Genomic DNA, 17,589 nt, shown 5'->3' with positions numbered 1-17,589 from the left:
GTTTGAGTGAAAACGTTCCTTTGCTGCTGAGTACTAACCAGAGCTGGGCAAATCTACCATCCTAATGTCTGATGTAATAAACGGGAGCTTCCCAGTGAAGGCAGCATGCTTAAGATCAGGGGGGGGGGAGGAACCAAGAACTGTTTCGGGGTGGGAAGTGAATTCCGACTTACGTCCACTTCGCCTTGGTCGATCACGTAGAAATTGTCTCCTTCATCCCCTGGAAAGAAACAAGGAGCCCTGTTAAGTTAAGTGTTGGTGGCCCGCAAAACCATTTCCGGGCACCACCACACTGGGGACTGCCATACTCCCACTGGTTTCCAGTTTCATTTGGGAAATCCATCAATCCCCACCTGATGCCCTCACAGGGGTAGAGCCCCTTTTGTTCCCACCAGGAACAGAGTCTCAGCTGTGGCATAAGCTGGGTGGGATGAGCGGTGACGGGCGGAAAATTTCACAGCCACGCATCCATCGATGGGGCACCTGTTTTCCTCACCCAGATTTGGAATAGGGTGGGGGGAATGGAAGAACAGGGAGGTGGAAAATGGCGGATGATGGAAGAGCAAGTGCCTTTTCTTTGCAGATTCTGCAACTGTTGGGCACGCACACACACCCCGTCCTCGCTTGGAAGAAGAGAAAGAGAAGATGGGCACGGAAGCTGACATCTGGAGGCCGAATACAGCGACCCAGCCCGTGCCAAGGGACTCAAGGAGCTCTGCGCATCACCCTCGCGGACGCTACGAAATGGTCGCACTTACCCTGCTGTATGACAGTCTCCCCGGCGATGTGGGTGACGGGGAACATGGCGTCAAAGATGTCACTGCGGAGAAGAAGGACAAACAGAACTGGTCAACATTTCTGCCAGCCCCATGGATGAAAGCCCCACATTTGCCACGATGCGTCCGATTTCCCCCCCTTCAGCACAGGAAGGAGTCGCTGAGTTGCTCCAGGCTGCAGGTCTGTGATCTCTTCTTGACGATTCATTCCCTCTTATAGAATGTGGGTATGGAAACAGGACAAAATTCCCCTTCCTGATCCAAATTGGAAAACCTGGTGACTAGTTTATAAGAAAGACTGGGAGACCGAGCCCTACATGAAGTATTGCTTAGCCCACCCGCAAACCCTGCCCTCCTAAATATCCAGAAATTTCATCTCCTAGAGCAGGGCTGGCCAAACTGGGGTTCTCTGAATGTCCATGGACTACAATTCCCATGAGCCCCTGCCACTGGCCAAACTGGGGTTCTCCGGAGGTCCATGGCAGGGGCTCAGGGGAATTGCAGTCCATGGACCTCCGGAGAACCCCAGTTTGGTCACCCCTGTCCTAGAGTGGGTAGATCTGTCCTCCATGTGCCACTCTGTAACCCAATTTCCACTTGCTTCTGCCCTAAGATCCCTCTTCCCCTGTGTATTGCTGACTCCCAACAACCATACTTTTAATATTTAAATAAGAACTCAGCGTGGAGTGTTTTGAAGCAGAGAAGGGAGGAAGCAGCTGGAATAGTGGGTCAGAAACAGCTTGGAGAGGGAAGTTGGGATAAAGTTGCCAATCCAGATTGGGAAATTCCTGGAGCTTTATTTTGGGAGGGGGGCAGTATCCATGGGAAGGGAGAGGGAAAGGGGGTGCAGTGAAAAAGCAGGTGACATGAGAGAGGACACAGTGGAGATCCATCTTCAAGTATTTAAAAGGGTGCCATGTAGAGGATGGAGCAGAGTTGTTCTCTCTTGCCCCAGAGGGACCAACCAGAACCAATGGGATGAAATTAATTCAAAAGAAATTCCATCTAAACCTCCGGAAGACGTTCCTGACAGTCAGAGCGGTTCCTCAGGGGAACAGGCTTCCTCGGGAGGTGGTGGGTTCTCCATCTTTGGAAATTTTTAAACAGAGGCTAGATAGCCATCTGATGGAAAGGCTGATTCTGTGAAGGCTCAAGGGGGTGGCAGGTGACAGTGGATGAGCGAGAGGGTTGTGAGTGTCCTGCACAGTGCAGGGGGTTGGACTAGATGACCCAGGAGGTCCCTTCCAACTCTGTGATTCTATGAAAAGGATGGATAAGTACAGCACTCTGTTGTGGTTTCCAGACAGGAGACTGTGATGGGTTGAGAGGGAGAAAACCAAACAGCTTTCCCACAATAGAGTCATTCCGTGGGGGCCCTCCTCGGCGCACAGCGAAGCCGAGTGAGTAAGGAGAACAAAGGGATCTTCTTTTTATTATTATTTTTTTGCCTCTGTGAAGATTCACCCCCACACACACACACAGCCAAACAGCCAGGAGGTCAGCAACGAACCTGGCACATTTTCGCTCCCATATATGGCTACAGGCATGCTGCAAAATGCCATTATTAGCTTATTTCCTGTCCAGTGGTTCCAAAATCTGCTCGGGCTCAGCTCTAGGGAACACCCGGTCATAAATTGAGACCAAAGCATTATCTTTACCCCTGAACGGTTATCGCTTTTTCGGCTGGAGAGGAGGCCCGGCGTGATTCATCCTCACACAAGTGGGGAGGGGGGGGGGCAACCGGACGGCTGAAGGGCGCCCCCTGCTGTGGAAACTGCGGAGGCATGTGAGGAAGCAGCACCGGGGCCGGTACGGTTGCCGGATCCAGACCGGAGATTTGGGAGCAGGAAGGAACAAGCCTCAGCAGGAAGGGGACCCTCTGAAGTGGGCAGTTTCTCTTGGTTGTCTTGAGGTCAGTTGTAATTCGGGGAGGATTGCTGCCCTCCAATTGGGGCTGGTGATCCCCCGAAATCCTGACTGCTCCCCAGATGGCCGAGGTGGCTCCCCGGAGAAAAGGGCTGTTTTGGAGGGGGGAGTCTCCGGCGTTCCATCCCTCCTGAGGCCCCTCCCCTTCCCAAATGTCATCCCCAAGTCTCCCGAGTATTGACCAAGCAGGAGCTAGTAACACAGGCCTCTGGAGGGATCCCAGTCCCTATTCCAGAGGTGGCGGAGAAAGGTGGGGGAGTCACGTGTCCAGGTGAGGCAGACGGGGCTACACGGGAATCTAAGAATCTAAGAACTTCTCCTCTAAATGGGGACAATAGCCCAGCTCTCCCCTACACGAAAACGTACGGAGCCATGTCAAGGGCAGAGGGAGGAACAGGCGTTGCCAACCTCCAGGCGGGACCTGCGGCGCACCTGGTTTTACAGCTCATCCAGGTGGCAGCGATCGGAGAAAAGGGCTGCGTCAGAGGGTGGGCTCTACAACAATGTGTCCTGCTGCGGGTTCCTCTCTGCCCCGAACCCTCCCAGAATTTCCCGGAGCGCTTTGAGAAATCACCGCTCCCCCCAAAACGGGAATGGTCAATCAGGGGGTCGCAGCTCCAGCTGTCTCCAGGTGGGATTACAATACATCTCCGGGTGTTCAAAAACAACACTTGAAAAAAAAAACACATTAATATAATTCAGACCATTCAAGTGAAACGATAACACCTGTACAAAAAAACACAACAACATTAAAATCTAGAACAGGCAGCTACGTGCTATGTAGCAGGGGTGGCCAAACTGTCCATGGACTACAACCCCCATGAGCCCCTGCCAGTGGACATCTGGAGAGCCACAGTCTGGCCACCCCTGCCCTACACAACAAAACATTCCCCTTCAGTTCATTGAAGCCTCCTCCTGACCCTTCTGTCATAACAAAGCAAGGGGGGACGATAGAGCTTGGGGGAGGGGTAGGAGTTTGAAGAAGCTGCTATTTTCTCCTGGAGAGCTGATCTCCAGCCTCCACCTGGAGGCTGGCCCCCTCATCCCTCATTTGCACCTCAGGTAGGCATCCTTGACCTTTCCATATGGAAACAATTCTCCCGACATACACACTGCTGCTATCAGTTTGCCAACTCCACGTTGGGAAATTTCTGACGTTTTAAGGAGGGCCTGGGAAGGGGCAGGCTCTGAGGAAGGACCTCAGTAGGGTATCAGTTCCAAGCAGGTATTTTCTCTAGGCGGAGGGGGATTTTGACATCTAGAAATCAGATGCCATCCCAAGAGAAGTTCAGGTCCCCCCTGGAAGTTGGCAACGCTGCCCTAGTGGTGAAGATCCTGTTTCCTACGGGGCAGGTTCTGCCACCCCCTCCACCCCCCACATGTTTATTCTGAAGCGGATCAGAGTCCGGTTTGCCAAGCTGCATTCAACATAATGCTCCTCGCTGATCAGACCTGCAAAAGAAGACGACGGGGAATCTGTTCGGGCGTGAGCATCGGAAAAATTTTCAGAAACGATAATTGCCAACTGCATCCTTCGGGAACACCAGATTTTCAAAGATAGGGGAAGGCTGCAGGAACCGAAGGTGCGCGGCAGGTTGAGACAAGCCCAGAGCCCTGAAAAACGCCCGATGGAATCCCCCAAGTGATAAATACCCTCTCTTTTAACCATGTATATGCCTACTCAGTCACGTTCAGGCAAAAGGGATTCTTAGAAAATGCAGGGCAGAGTAAAGGCAGAGCAGAGGCGTGGAAAAACGTGCTTTCATTCTATAGATGCTGCCCTTCTTGGACCGGTGGGAATGACCGTAGGGAGGTCAAGGTGATTGTTTTTGTTTTAAAGAGTTCCACAGTTTTTCTCTTTCCTCAAGTGGAGAAGTTGATCAAATTGCCTTCATTCACGGGCAAAATCCACGTGAATTCTTCTTCTTCTTCTTCTTCTTCTTCTTCTTCTTCTCCTCCTCCTCCTCCTCTTCTCCTTTTCTTCTCTTTTTCTACTCTTTCTTCTCCTTCTCCTCCTCCTCCTTCATCCAGCAGCGACCCGGAGAAGACCTCCCCCCAGGAATGCTTTCAAAGCTCCGTGCCACTCCTCCAGAAGAAGGCCCGAGACTCCTTGTTGGTCCTTGTTGGTCTGCTGGTGTTCCCTTTCAAACGCTTCCTCTGTTTCTTCTCTACTGTACACCCCCTCTTAGGAAAACCTCCCTAATCATGTTTGCCTGGAATCAGCCTTGCTGCTAATGTCTTGCAGTGATAAACATCAACCCCGGGCAAATAGCACGTGGGCCTTTCTCCGGAAGAGGGTGATAAGGGAGTATTTGCCAGGCACAAATGCCGTTCCCCAAACCAACCTGTCCAGTTGCCTTAGCCCGCTGACCTGAAGCTGAGAGCTAGGACAAACATACCCACTCCTCTCTTGTCTCCCCGGGCATGAAAGGTTGCAACTCAAGGACAGTCCCACTGGGAAATGGACAACCTAAAAATAAACCTTGTGGCCCACTTGTGCTTTGTACGTATGCAGAAGCCATAGCATTAGACCTCAATAATGTTGTACGTTCCTCTTGGTTGTGTGAGTATTTTCCAGGATGTCCAGGGCATGACCTCCTGATGGGCCCTGGATTTGGGCCACTGTGTGGCACATCGGATGGGCCATTGGCTTGATCTAATATGGCTTCTCTCATGTTCTTATGTCTGGGACACTGATGCTCTGCATTTTCGGTGCGTGGGGGCCAACAGTGGGAGGACTTCTATAATTCGGGCCCTGCTGGTGGGCCTCCTGATAACGCCTGTGTTTTTGCCACTTTGTGACACGGAGTGTTAGACTGGCTGGGCCATTGTCCTGATCCAACGTGGCTGGCCTTATGTTCTACGCTTTCTCTGCTCCTGAAAGCAAGAGGGATAAACTTGCCCACTGTAGATGTGATGAATTACTTATTTGCATGGAATAAAGAACACATGCGCTGACCTGGATAGCCCAGCCTTGCCCGATCTCGTCAGATTTCAGATTTCAGAAGAAGAAGAGTTGGTTCTTATATGCCGCTTTCCCTGCCCGAAGGAGGCTCAAAGCGGCTTCCAGTCGCCTTCCCTTTCCTCTCCCCACAACAGACTCCCTGTGAGGTGGGTGAGGCTGAGAGAGCCCTGATAACACTCTAATTTAGAGCACAGAATTACTCTAATTGCACAGGGAGAGGGACACACATGTGTGGGCCATTTGAGACACAGTGGCTAAAAATTAATCTGCTGGCATTAATCTGCTGACACCCTCCCCCTAAGCTGGCATTCATCTGAAATCCGGGAAGGGGCTTTCAATCGTTCCCCCAAATGTGCGAACCAAGACGCTGATAGCAACTCCAGACCGAACCGAACGTATATATACTGACGCATTTTCCTAATAAATCTACAGGCGTGGGGTGGGTTCACAACATTGGGAGTGGGTTTCCTTCCCCCACCCAGGTTCCCAGACTGGCAGAGAGCTCTGGCAGAGTCGGTTCCTCCCTGAGAACTGCGTGGGCACGAGAGGAAGAGACGTGGGGAGGGAAGGAGGGCTCAGACTACAGCAGCTGGCCCCGGGGTCTTTTGCCAGGGACTGCAGGACTTTAAAATCTCGGTCCTTTCCCTAAAAATCTACTGAGGAACGGCCGGCCGTGTGCTGTAGTCTGCAAGGCACTCCTGCAACATCAGCCCCTGCCAGTGGCGGCAGAACGACCTTTGCTTGGGGCTGGGATCCGAAATTTTGGCTTTTTTACCTGCCGCCGGAACAACACCTCCTGCCCGTTGTTCTGGAAGGCTCACGTTCTACGCTGTTGCCAGCGAAATGGCCTTCGAGCTCCTCCGCTCCCTCCTGGCCTAGATTCGGGTCTCGCCGTCCACGGCGCCAGCCGATTCTCACTGCTGCGGTTCGACTTCCGGTGGTGTAATGACGCTTCAGGCCGAGGGGCAATAAGGGCCTTCTCAAATAGCTCTTGCCGGAATTAGGGATAATGCAACTTATTTCCCTGAAGATACAGCAGGCATTAAAGAGTCCGACTCACGTAGGAGTCTCCGTTTTCCAGAGCTTGTCTCGTGTGTCCCCAAGCTTTAGTGGGTCATCTGCCTGTCTGATGGAACGGAGGCACCGGTGTGAGCCTTCTCCTCCCCTAGCAGACTCTTGCAGAGCTGGGTTTTTGTACCCACTTTTCTCTACCTTGAGGAATCTCAAAGCGGTTCAAAACTGCCTTTCCTCTCCCCACAACTGGCACCTTGTGAGGTAGGTGGGAGAGCTCTGAGAGAGCTGGGACTGGCCCACGGTCACCAAGCGGGCTTTCTGTGGAGGAGTGGGGAATTGAACCCGGTTCTCCAAATCAGAATCCTTTGTTCTTCACCACCAAACCATGCTGGCTCCAGTATTTACCATCCCTCTTGCATCCAGCTCTAGCGGCCACCACCCAGGTAGCTCATTAAATTAAAAAACACCCAAATAATCACATTCTGTGTGTGTGTGTGTGTGTGTGTGTGTGTGTGTGTAGATGGGGAGGAAGGAGAGAGAGAGGATTGCCTGCAGGGAAGAATTGATCGGGAACTTGATTAGCTTTCAGAGCCTTCTTAAATATCTGCCAGAGCTGGGAGATGTTCCTTCATCCTCGTCAGATTCTTCGCCAAGATTGACCAGTTTTTTCCATCGGAACAGGCGTGCCCCACGGCAGTTTCTCTGTGAATCCGTTACCACAAATTCATCAGGAGCCATGCAAAGAAAATACGGAGATGTCCCCACAGGTTTTTCCATCGGTCAGAGAAGGGAAGGAAATACCCACGTTCTAGAAAATGGATGAAGGGTCTGTTCACCAACATCAGACGAGACCTGCTGGATCAGACAGTCGTCCATCTATTCCAAAATCATGTCTCGCACAGAGGTCGACCAGTTCCTCTGGAGGTCCAACAACAGGGCATAGATCCTGAGGTATTCCCCCGGAAAGAATGTCAGAAGAACCCTGCTGGATCAGACCAGGGGTCCATCTAGTCCACCAACCTCTCTCACACCAGCTTCTCTGGAAGACCAACAACTGGGCATAGAGGCAGGGACATCAGAAGAACCCTGCTGGATCAGATCAGTGTTCCATCTAGTTCGGCATCCCGTCTCACACAGACACCAACTAGTTCCTCTGGAGGTCCAACAAACAGGGCGTAGAGGCTGAGGCCTTCCATAATGAGAACATCTGAAGAGCCCTGCTGGATCAGACCAGAGAGGGTCTATCTAGTCCTGTCTCACACAGTGGTCAACCAACAGAGGTCCAAGAACAGGGCACAGAGACTGAAGCCTGCCCCTGAGGTCTCCTCCTGGCACTGTTATCCAGATGTTTACTGCTGTGGTCACCATGGCTAGTAGTCACTGATAGGCCTATCCTCCATGAATCTGTCTAGATGAGATGGGCATACTGTGGACCTCCATATTCCTCTGCCTCCAAACCTTGAAGAACTTTGTCTTATAGCTCATCAACCATGCTTTGCATCTTCCCTGACCAGGAAAGAGTTGACGGGGTAGAAGCAGCCCATTGTAATGGCGATGGCTCAGTATGAGCGCTGGAGGCTGGGGAACACACCTGCCTTTGACGGAGGAGCTTTGGCCATGCCTCCAAGGAAGATGGGCTCTTAGCACACCGAGGAGACCTCCTGGCTGAGACTGCAGACACAGGGCTGGTCAATGAAGCCCAAGAGCGGTCGATGGGCTTGATAATTTGACCTGGGCCCATTCCGCACACACAGGATAATGCACTTCCAATGCGCTTTGGCAGCTGGGTTTTTTCCTGTGCGGAACCGGAAAGTCTACTTCTAAAGTGCATTGGAAGTGCATTATCTAGGGAGTGCAGAATAGGCCCTGGTCATCTTCGCCTGGAAGTCCTGCAAAAGGAGGGCAGCGCCCTTCACGGTGATCTGTGTTCCCAGGTCCTGGGCTGCTCAGGTCTGGTGCTGGGTCCTTCTGGCAGGTTGTGCAAATGGAACGTTCCCTTGCTGTGCAAATGGAACGTTCCCTTGTTGTGCAAATGGAACATTCCAATGGGAATGTTCCATTTGCACAACAAGGGAACGTTCCATTTGTTGCTCCCCTCCGGCTTGCTTTGTCCAAGGCTGTCCCCGTTTCCTGTGCAGAAACACGTTGTGAGGCTCTCGTGCAATTGAAAGGATGGCGTCCAATGCTGGCCACCCCTCTCCCCCCAGGCGCCAAGCCTCGGCTGAGGTCACTCTCCGCGGAAAACCGTCGCCCTTGCGAATGTACCTGCCTTTCCGCACATGCGCAGACGTTTTTCATTTTCTTCGCACAACGATTTCTGGGAAGAGGCCGAGGAGGGACAAAAAAATCTGGGGCGGCCCACTGTGATTTTGCTGGCACCCCCTGGGGACCCAGATTGCGTCGCCAGATCCTTATTTACATTAGGGTATAATAAAAAAAAACAGCACGCTGGGGGGGGGTCTGCCTTTCTCAGCCATTCCCTTCCCAGATTAAAAAATGAATGCACATCAGAGATGCGGCCGAGGCTGTCGGAACAATCGTGCCCAGTGGGCCTGTGGGGCCCTGCTGCTTTTTAATTTTAGTTAATTAATGTTCTGCGATTGTGCGGGTCTATAAATATACACCTAGTAAACACGGTGCTATTTCAGTCCTGCTGGCTCTACGTCACGCCACAAACAACACGGGGGAATAAGGGGAAGGAGAGGGAAAGATTAGGGTGAAGGATACGTTGGCATCTGGTTCCCTCCTTTTTGTCAGAGGTAAAAGTAAAGGTAAAGGTCTCCCCTGTGTAAGCACCGGGTCATGTCTGACCCTTGGGGTGACGCCCTCCAGCGTTTTCATGGCAGACTCAATATGGGGTGGTTTGCCAGGGCCTTCCCCAGTCATGACCGTTTACCGCCCAGCAAGCTGGGTCCTCATTGTACCGACCTCGGAAGGAGGGAAGGCTGAGTCCACCTTGAGCCGGCTGCTGGGATCGAACTCCCAGCCTCATGGGCAGAGCTTTTCAGACGGCTGCCTTACCACTCTGTGCCACAAGAGAAGCACCAATTCTGTTTTCCAAGAAATATTTCCTTTGGAACTTTCATTTCATAACACCTCATGATAATCAATGGAGACGCTGCTTTTTCTGGGCTACTTTCTCTGGTCGGCTCTTGACGCCAACCTTGATTTGTCAGCATTTATTTATTTACTGTGCACCCACGCACAGTGGAGCCCCTTTAGCAGCATAATCAAAAGTTTTAGTCCCAGTCAAATTGAATAACGGATACCAGATTTACTATAGTTACGGTCCAACGTTCGCCTCCCAGGGGGACCCAAAGGGGCTTCACTTCATTCTCCTCTCCTCCATTTTATTCTCACAACAACCCTGCGAGGGGGTAGGTTAGGCCGAGGGTGTGCCGCTGGCCTGAGGCCGCCCAGCAAGCTTCCGTGGCATCCGAAGAAGAAGAGGTGGTTTTTATACCCCGCTTTTCACTGCCCAAAGGAGTCTCAGAGTGGCATACAATTGCCTTCCTTTCGTCTCCCCACAAGAGACGCCCTGTGAGGGAGGTGAGGCTGAGAGAGCTCTGAGAGAACTCCTCTGTGAGAACAGCACTATCAGGGCTGTGACTGGCCCAAGGTCACCCAGCTGGCTGCCTGTGGAGGAGAAGCAGGGAATCTCATGTCCCTCCTCAGTTTTCATCCACCACTGTCTTAACATCATCAGGGAACATCTCTGAGGCGTTTCCCTCCCGCCTCAGGATCTAGTTTCATTACCTATTTAATAAAAATAAGCCATTAGTCATCTTTCTCCTTGTCTTTCCCCTCAAGATCTTCCCCACCACCTTTTTACCCTCTGTCATATTCCTGTTGCTAGAAGGACAAATCCCCATATATCTTAACTATTTAAACCTCAACTATATATATATATATATATATATAGTTGAGGTTTAAATAGTTAAGATATATGGGGATTTGTCCTTCTTCACCTCAGTTTTGTGTCCGGCAGAAAAGTGCTTTTTCCGAGAGGGCTGTTTGCAGGTGTGTGGCTCAGATGAGTGCCCCGGCTTGCTCAGTCAGGTTTTCCTTTTATGAAAACAGCTTAAAAAAAAAAAAGACAAACGCAACGGGGCCTCTGGCGTTCAGATCGGCCTCTGGCATTCGGATCGTGCTAAATGCAAACGACGGAGGAAGGAGGGATATACTTCCCGACCTCGTCCCCTGACGACTCTCGACATGACGCCGAGCCAGACTGCGTCGGCCAGAAAAACAAATAAAAATACAGCTTTGACATTTTAATCTTTTTGAACGCACTGGAACCCAGAGACGGTGGCCGTGCGCATGCCTCCAAGAGAACGCTTTAAATCCCAGAAGATCGCGAAACGTCAGGGCCGGGAAAGACGCAATAGCACTCTGCGCTGAAATGGTGTTTTCTCAGCCGGAATCCTCCGGGGGATTTGCTTCCCGGTCAGCACCCCCTTCCCATCAAAATCTTGCCGTGCGATTCTAGAGGAGTGGACTCTGATCTGGCGAGTCGCATCTGATTCCCCACGCCTCGTCCCCAAGCAGCCAGTCGGGAGATCTTGGGCCGGTCACAGTTCTCTAAGAGCTCTTCTCACGGAGCAGTTCTCTTAGAGCTCTCTCTGCCCCCACCTACCTCGCCAGGTTGTCTGTTTATTGTGGGGAGAGGAAGGGAAAGGTGTTTGTAAGCTGCTGTGAGATTCCTCCAGGAAATGAAAAGCAGAATACTAAAAAAAAAGAAAAGAGCCTCTTGTGGCGCAGAGTGGTAAGGCAGCCGTCTGAAAGCTTTGCCCATGAGGCTGGGAGTTCAATCCCAGCAGCCGGCTCCAGGTGGACTCAGCCTTCCCTCCTTCCGAGGTCGGTAAAATGAGTACCCAGCTTGCTTGCTGGGGGGTAAACGGCAATGACTGGGGAAGGCACTGGCAAACCACCCCGTATTGAGTCTGCCATGAAAACGCTGGAGAGCGTCACCCCAAGGGTCAGACATGACTCGGTGCTTGCACAGGGGATACCTTTACCTTTACCTTTAAAAAAAAGAAAAAAAAACAGCTCTTCTTGTGGACCAGTGAATGTGATGGCAAACATCCTTTCTTGGACGGGATTGAAATGTCAGCATTTCGAGGACGATCTCCCATTTCATTCTGGTAGAGAAGTTCGGAGAGAGCATATCTTGTAGCTTTTCAGATTTCCACCCTACCAACGTGTGGGCAGAAGAAGCAGAGTGGGATTCTTTCCTGTGAGCCAGGCAGAAATCCAAAAACCTGTTCCTTTTTCCCCCCTCCAGAGAGCCAGGTTGGTGTAATAGTGAAGAGCAGAGGCCTCTAATCTGTAGAACTGAGTTTGCTTCCCCACTTCTCCTCCTCTGCATGCAGCCAGCTGGGTGACCTTGAGCCAGTCCCCGTTCTCTCAGGGCTCTCTCAGCCCCACCTGCCTCCCATGGTGTCTGTTGTGGGGAGAGGAAGGGAAGGTGATTGCAATCCACTATGACAGGGGTAGTCAACCTGTGGTCCTCTAGATGCTCATGGACTACAATTCCCAGGAGCCCCTGCCAGCAAACGCTGGCAGGGGCTCCTGGGAATTGTAGTCCATGAACATCTGGAGGACCACAGGTTGACTACCCCTGCACTATGAGACTCCTTCGGGTAGTAAAATTGGGGTACAACAAACCAACACTATTTCTTCCATTGTCAAGAGTACACAGTGGTGGCTGTTTTGCCAAAGTGAATTCCCCGGCACAAAAAGAAAGACAACCCTAAATCCCACTTACACTTAATCCACTTAAGGAGGAGTAAGAGAAACGCAAACAACACATTCCTTGTATTTCTTTTCTTGGAAGTGATAAATCCATAGGTTCCCTTGCCTTCCCCGTGAAGGGGTCGAGAAACCTCCTTCGTATCAAGTTCCCAACCCAGTTAACCACTTCGTTCCCTGGCTGTGCAAAAGTTGTTTTTGTGTCGTATCACAACGATCCTTCTCAAGAAAGCAGCGGGGGGGAGGGATCTAAAGGAGATTATATTTTAGAGAATCAGGGAATACAGACCTTTCCCGAGGTTATAAGAAGGCACTTTTGCCATTTCTAAAGAGCTATTTATTTCTTCTCGCGCCCCGAATTCCAAGTCATCGACGCCCACCTGTTAGCAAAGCCGAGGCCAAGCAGCTGGAGTTGAAAAGGAACGCTCAAAATTTGGCCTCCGCGTTACGTATGGATCAGACTCTCGATAAGTACAGAATTTTTTTTTTTTCGGTTTTGTACTCTACAAAAATTGTTACGGGAAGGAAAGACCATGTTGGGTTCCAAAACGACTTGGCTTCTCCGCTTAAAATCCTCAAGAAAAATGACAGCTGAAGTGCCAGAATGAAATCCTTGGCTCCTTCCTGAGTTCTTTGAACTTTTACCTGCATCCATTTCCAGGGGACGCCAATGCATATATTTTGGCTTCGCTTTGCCAAGGTGTCTAACTGTTACGAGTCAAAAACTATTGTACGTCTTTTAAAGGCCTACATAGGAAAGAGAAGAGAGTTTGGGCATTTGTACCCCACTAAGATCATGGCATCCGGCCCTCTCAATTCCTGGCAAATAGATGGGGAAGAAATGGAGGTAGTGACAGATTTTATTTTCCTCGGCTCCAAGATCACTGCAGATGGGGACAGCAGCAAGGAAATTAAAGGGAGGAAAGCTATGGCAAATCTAGACGGCATCCTAAAAAGCAGAGACATCACCCTGCCAACTAAAGTGCGTCTAGTCAAGGCCATGGTATTCCCAGTTGCAATATATGGGTGTGAAAGTTGGTCCATAAGGAAGGCCGAGCGTCAAAGAATTGAGGCTTTTGAACTCTGGTGCTGGAGAAGACTCTTGCGAGTCCCTTGGACTGCAAGGCGAACAAACCGGTCAATCCTAGAGGAGATCAGCCCTGACTGCTCCTTAGAAGGCCAGATCCTGAAGATGAAACTCAAATCCTTTGGCCACCTCATGAGAAGGAAGGACTCCCTGGAGAAGAGCCTGATGCTGGGAGCGATCGAGGGCAAAAGAAGAAGGGGACGACGGAGAATGAGGTGGATGGATGGAGTCACTGAAGCAGTCGGTACAAACTTAAATGGACTCTGGGGAATGGTAGAGGACAGGAAGGCCTGGGGGATCATTGTCCAGGGGGTCGCGATGGGTGGCATAAAAAAATCCATCCGAGACAGTAGCGTCCCTCCGATTTGGGGACTCGCATGCCTGTTTTTCAAAAGGAAAAACTACCAGAGAGCTCATTTGGGGAACTCCTGGGACAGAGTTTCTGACCCCTGCTTGGGAAATTCCAGAAGATCTACCAGGAGGAGCCTGGGGAGGGCAAGGTTTGCAGAAGGGAACGGCTTCAGCAGGGTCAAATGCCATGGAGTCCACCTTTCAAAGCAGCCATTTCCTCCGGGGGAACAGATCTCTGTCATCTTGAGATCAAGCGTCAACCCAGGAGATCTCCAGACACCACCTGGAAGCTGGCAACCCAATCACCCAGGGCCGTTTGTCCAAAGCATTACCTTCCACATTCTGTTTTGATCCGGAAAAAAAAAAAAACCCAGATTCAACGCAGGTAAGACATTAAAATCATTTTCCCCTCCACGGAGCCAACCCCCCCTTGAATGATCTCGATCCAAATGGCCGGACTGAGCTGAACTGGCAAACGGCTCGGTCTGGATGCCTTGTGTTAGAGACCAGATGTCCACATTATTTATCATCCAGCTCTCTGGCACGATGGGAAAGAAAGAATAAGGCCCATCCATAACCTTTCGGGACAGAGGCAGGACTCGGAAAGCGAGAGCACGTAACAGAACTTCACAGGGGGGCTACCACGGCCCCCCAAAAGCACACGCTCACCCCAAGTGGGAAAGGGGAATAAGGGTTGCTCTGAGTATTTAAACGACGCAACTGAATCCGGATTATTAAGTGGAGGGACGATGACCCCTTTCCGCCAATGGATCGCAGTTGGAAGCCACTTCATTGCCTTCTTTCATGTCCACCGGTGTGCGATGCTCCCCTGCCCAGGGGGATCTTTCACAAGCACCTCCTTGAAAAACGGAATGGGTTGACTACGTGGGGCCTCTGTTCAGTGCTGCCTCGCTCTTTCTGGGATGGCTCGCTCTCTGAAGAGCTTCGCACGCCAGCCCAAGCCTTGTCCCGGAGCGTGAAACGAACCAGCGGCCCAAAATTATTATCCCTCTTCTAAAGTGGCAGTCCTGAGGAACCTCCATGTAAACCCGCTTAGAACTGAGCGCACACTGGCAGGGGCTCATGGGAATTGTAGTCCGCAGACCTCTGGAGAGCCACAGTTTCGCCACCCCTGCCGAAAGCCTGCCGAGCCAAGTGGCCATTTGCTCCGAGGGAGTTGCCTTTCCCTCCCCTTGGGTGGCCTTCTGTGGGTTTCTACACAGGTTCCTCCCATGTTCTTCAGTCTCTGAGACTGAATTAGACCATTGGTTCGTCAAGTATTTGTCTAATCAGGCTGGCAGCAGTTCTCCTCTCTGGCGGGGGTCTCTCACCTCACCTGTGGCCCCTTCCTTTCTGGGTGCAGCTGCTGGGGACTGAACCTGGGACCTTTTGCCTGCCAAGTGGATGCTCTGCCCCTGAGGCACTGAGGTCTTTCCCATCACCCCCCGCCTGGTTCTTTTAACTGGAGATGCCGGGGATTGAACCTGGGATCTTCTCCCTGCCAAGCAGAGGCTCTTCCACTCAGCCACTGAGGTCTTTCCCATCCCCTTCTGCCTGGTCCTCTTAACTGGAGATGCCGGGGATTGAACCTGGGATCTTCTCCCTGCCAAGCAGAGGCTCTTCCACTGAGCCACTGAGGTCTTTCCCATCCCCTTCTGCCTGGTCCTCTTAACTGGAGATGCCGGGGATTGAACCTGGGATCTTCTCCCTGCCAAGCAGAGGCTCTTCCACTGAGACACTGAGGTCTTCCCCATCCCCTTCTGCCTGGTCCTCTTAACTGGAGATGCTGGGGATTGAACCTGGGATCTTCTCCCTGCCAAGCAGAGGCTCTTCCACTGAGACACTGAGGTCTTCCCCATCCCCTTCTGCCTGGTCCTCTTAACTGGAGATGCCGGGGATTGAACCTGGGATCTTCTCCCTGCCAAGCAGAGGCTCTTCCACTGAGACACTGAGGTCTTCCCCATCCCCTTCTGCCTGGTCCTCTTAACTGGAGATGCTGGGGATTGAACCTGGGACCTTCTGCATGCCAAGCAGAGGCTCTGCCACTGAGCCACGCACCCCCCCAGGCAGGAAAAAAAAGCCTGCCTTTTACAGTGAGCGATGGCTTTGTCCCCATCGAGCTGAGGTCAAAGCACCGTCCAAAACAACAACTTTTTTCTGCCACTAAACCTCCAAGTCGTCCTCCTGTTCGAAGGCCCCTGGCTGGAATGCCGCTTTTCTCTAGCGGGGCTCTTCAATCTGTTTTAGCGATGTTCTCCGACACGGCACGAGGATAGCAACCCGCTCAGGCCAAACCGAGACAGGCAGGCAGGCCGGCCGATGGACCTCCTCTCTGCAAGAACGAGAGAATCCGACCGTCCGATGCCCACTGAGCCAATATTCCACATCCTGTGGGGGGGTGGGGGGGCCTGCTACGATGGAGGAAGGGGGTCGGACTAATGCGAAAAACAGGAACCACCGAAAAGGCCGAGCAGCTGCCAAACGCAGCGCCGATGCGCGCTTTTCCAGATGTGACTTCAGGCTTTCTCATCAACACCTGTCGGACGCCCCTGGCAGTCCCGCCCGCGACCCCGCCCGGAGCATTGCAACACAAAAGCAATTTCCTCCCCTGTTTCACGACGGGCGATTCTCGACCGCCACAGCCGGTGCGGAATAGCCGGGGAAGAGCGTCAGGCTTGAAGGTGGAGGACCAGATTCGAATCCCCACCCCTTCTGTGTGCCATTCAGCCTCCCATGGCAACGCTTTACCCCTTCGTACGTTTGCATATGACGGACATTCGAAATAACAACAACTCGGTGGTTTTGGTTTATCGCAGGCCCGCGGCGGTTGGTTTATTTTTTAGATTATGTACACGGCCGTCCGTCCCGGCGTACTGGCGAAAGGCAGCTTCCAGCGTTGTTTATGAAAAATACATAATAAATAGTAGATACAATATGAAAGCTTTAGAATTATCTTAAAAACAGCCATACCAGCTGCATAGCCAAACTGTTTCTTTTAAGAGCGTTCGGTGTACAGGAGGGGTTGTATCTATAGAGGAGAGTAGGGTAGAGTAGAGTATGGTATATATAGAGGGAGGCCAAGCAACGTTTAGTCAGAGACATCTTGCTGTTCTTTCTTTCTTTCTTTCTTTCTTTCTTTCTTTCTTTCTTTCTTTCTTTCTTTCTTTCTTTCTTTCCTTCCTTCCTTCCTTCCTTCCTTCCTTCCTTCCTTCCTTCCTTCCTTCCTTCCTTCCTTCCTTCCCTCTCCCTCTCTTTCTTGCTAATAATCTTGAACACAGTGACCCCAGGTGGCCAGTCCCAACATGGCCACCCGGTGGTGACCAAGCTGAGATCCACTTGGTTCTCTTGAGTCCAGGGTGGGCGTGGCAAGAGAGATTCCCCAGGTGAATAACATTCTTCTCAAATACACAGCTAATGGCAGAGGCGACATTCAAACCCGGGACTCCACAGAGTTGGAATTGGCCAGGTAGTTGTGTATTTCCTGCCTTGTGCAGGGGGTCAATGACCCTGGCGGTCCCTCCCAACTCTGTGATTCTAAAGCAGCCGTATTCTCCAGGGGAACTCATCTCTGTTATCTGGAACTCAACTGCGATCCTAAATGCTCTCCAGGCCCCATCTGGGAGTCGGCGACCAAACTGTCCCCAGTCCCCCACAACCGCAGTGCTTCCCCTTCCTCTTGAAAGGAATTCCTCTCTCGGAAAACAAAATCCTAACCCTAC

The 17,589-nt window shown here is 51.6% G+C and overlaps 1 protein-coding gene across 3 annotated transcripts in view; it reads right to left on the bottom strand.

The window, feature by feature from the left end:
- LOC143827051 (cAMP-dependent protein kinase type I-beta regulatory subunit) overlaps window positions 1–17,589 on the bottom strand; it is a 95,900-nt gene that overhangs the window by 56,375 nt on the left and 21,936 nt on the right. For all 3 annotated transcript variants that reach the window (XM_077316229.1, XM_077316227.1, XM_077316228.1), the window contains 2 exons: window positions 759–820; window positions 174–220 (listed from right to left, as the gene is read on the bottom strand). In XM_077316229.1, the coding sequence (XP_077172344.1) occupies window positions 174–220; window positions 759–820 (109 nt within the window). The remainder of the gene's footprint in view (window positions 1–173; window positions 221–758; window positions 821–17,589) is intronic.

Source organism: Paroedura picta, chromosome 17, assembly GCF_049243985.1.
Source record: "Paroedura picta isolate Pp20150507F chromosome 17, Ppicta_v3.0, whole genome shotgun sequence".
Lineage (NCBI taxonomy): Eukaryota > Metazoa > Chordata > Lepidosauria > Squamata > Gekkonidae > Paroedura > Paroedura picta.
This window is presented reverse-complemented; position numbering and strand designations above follow the sequence as displayed.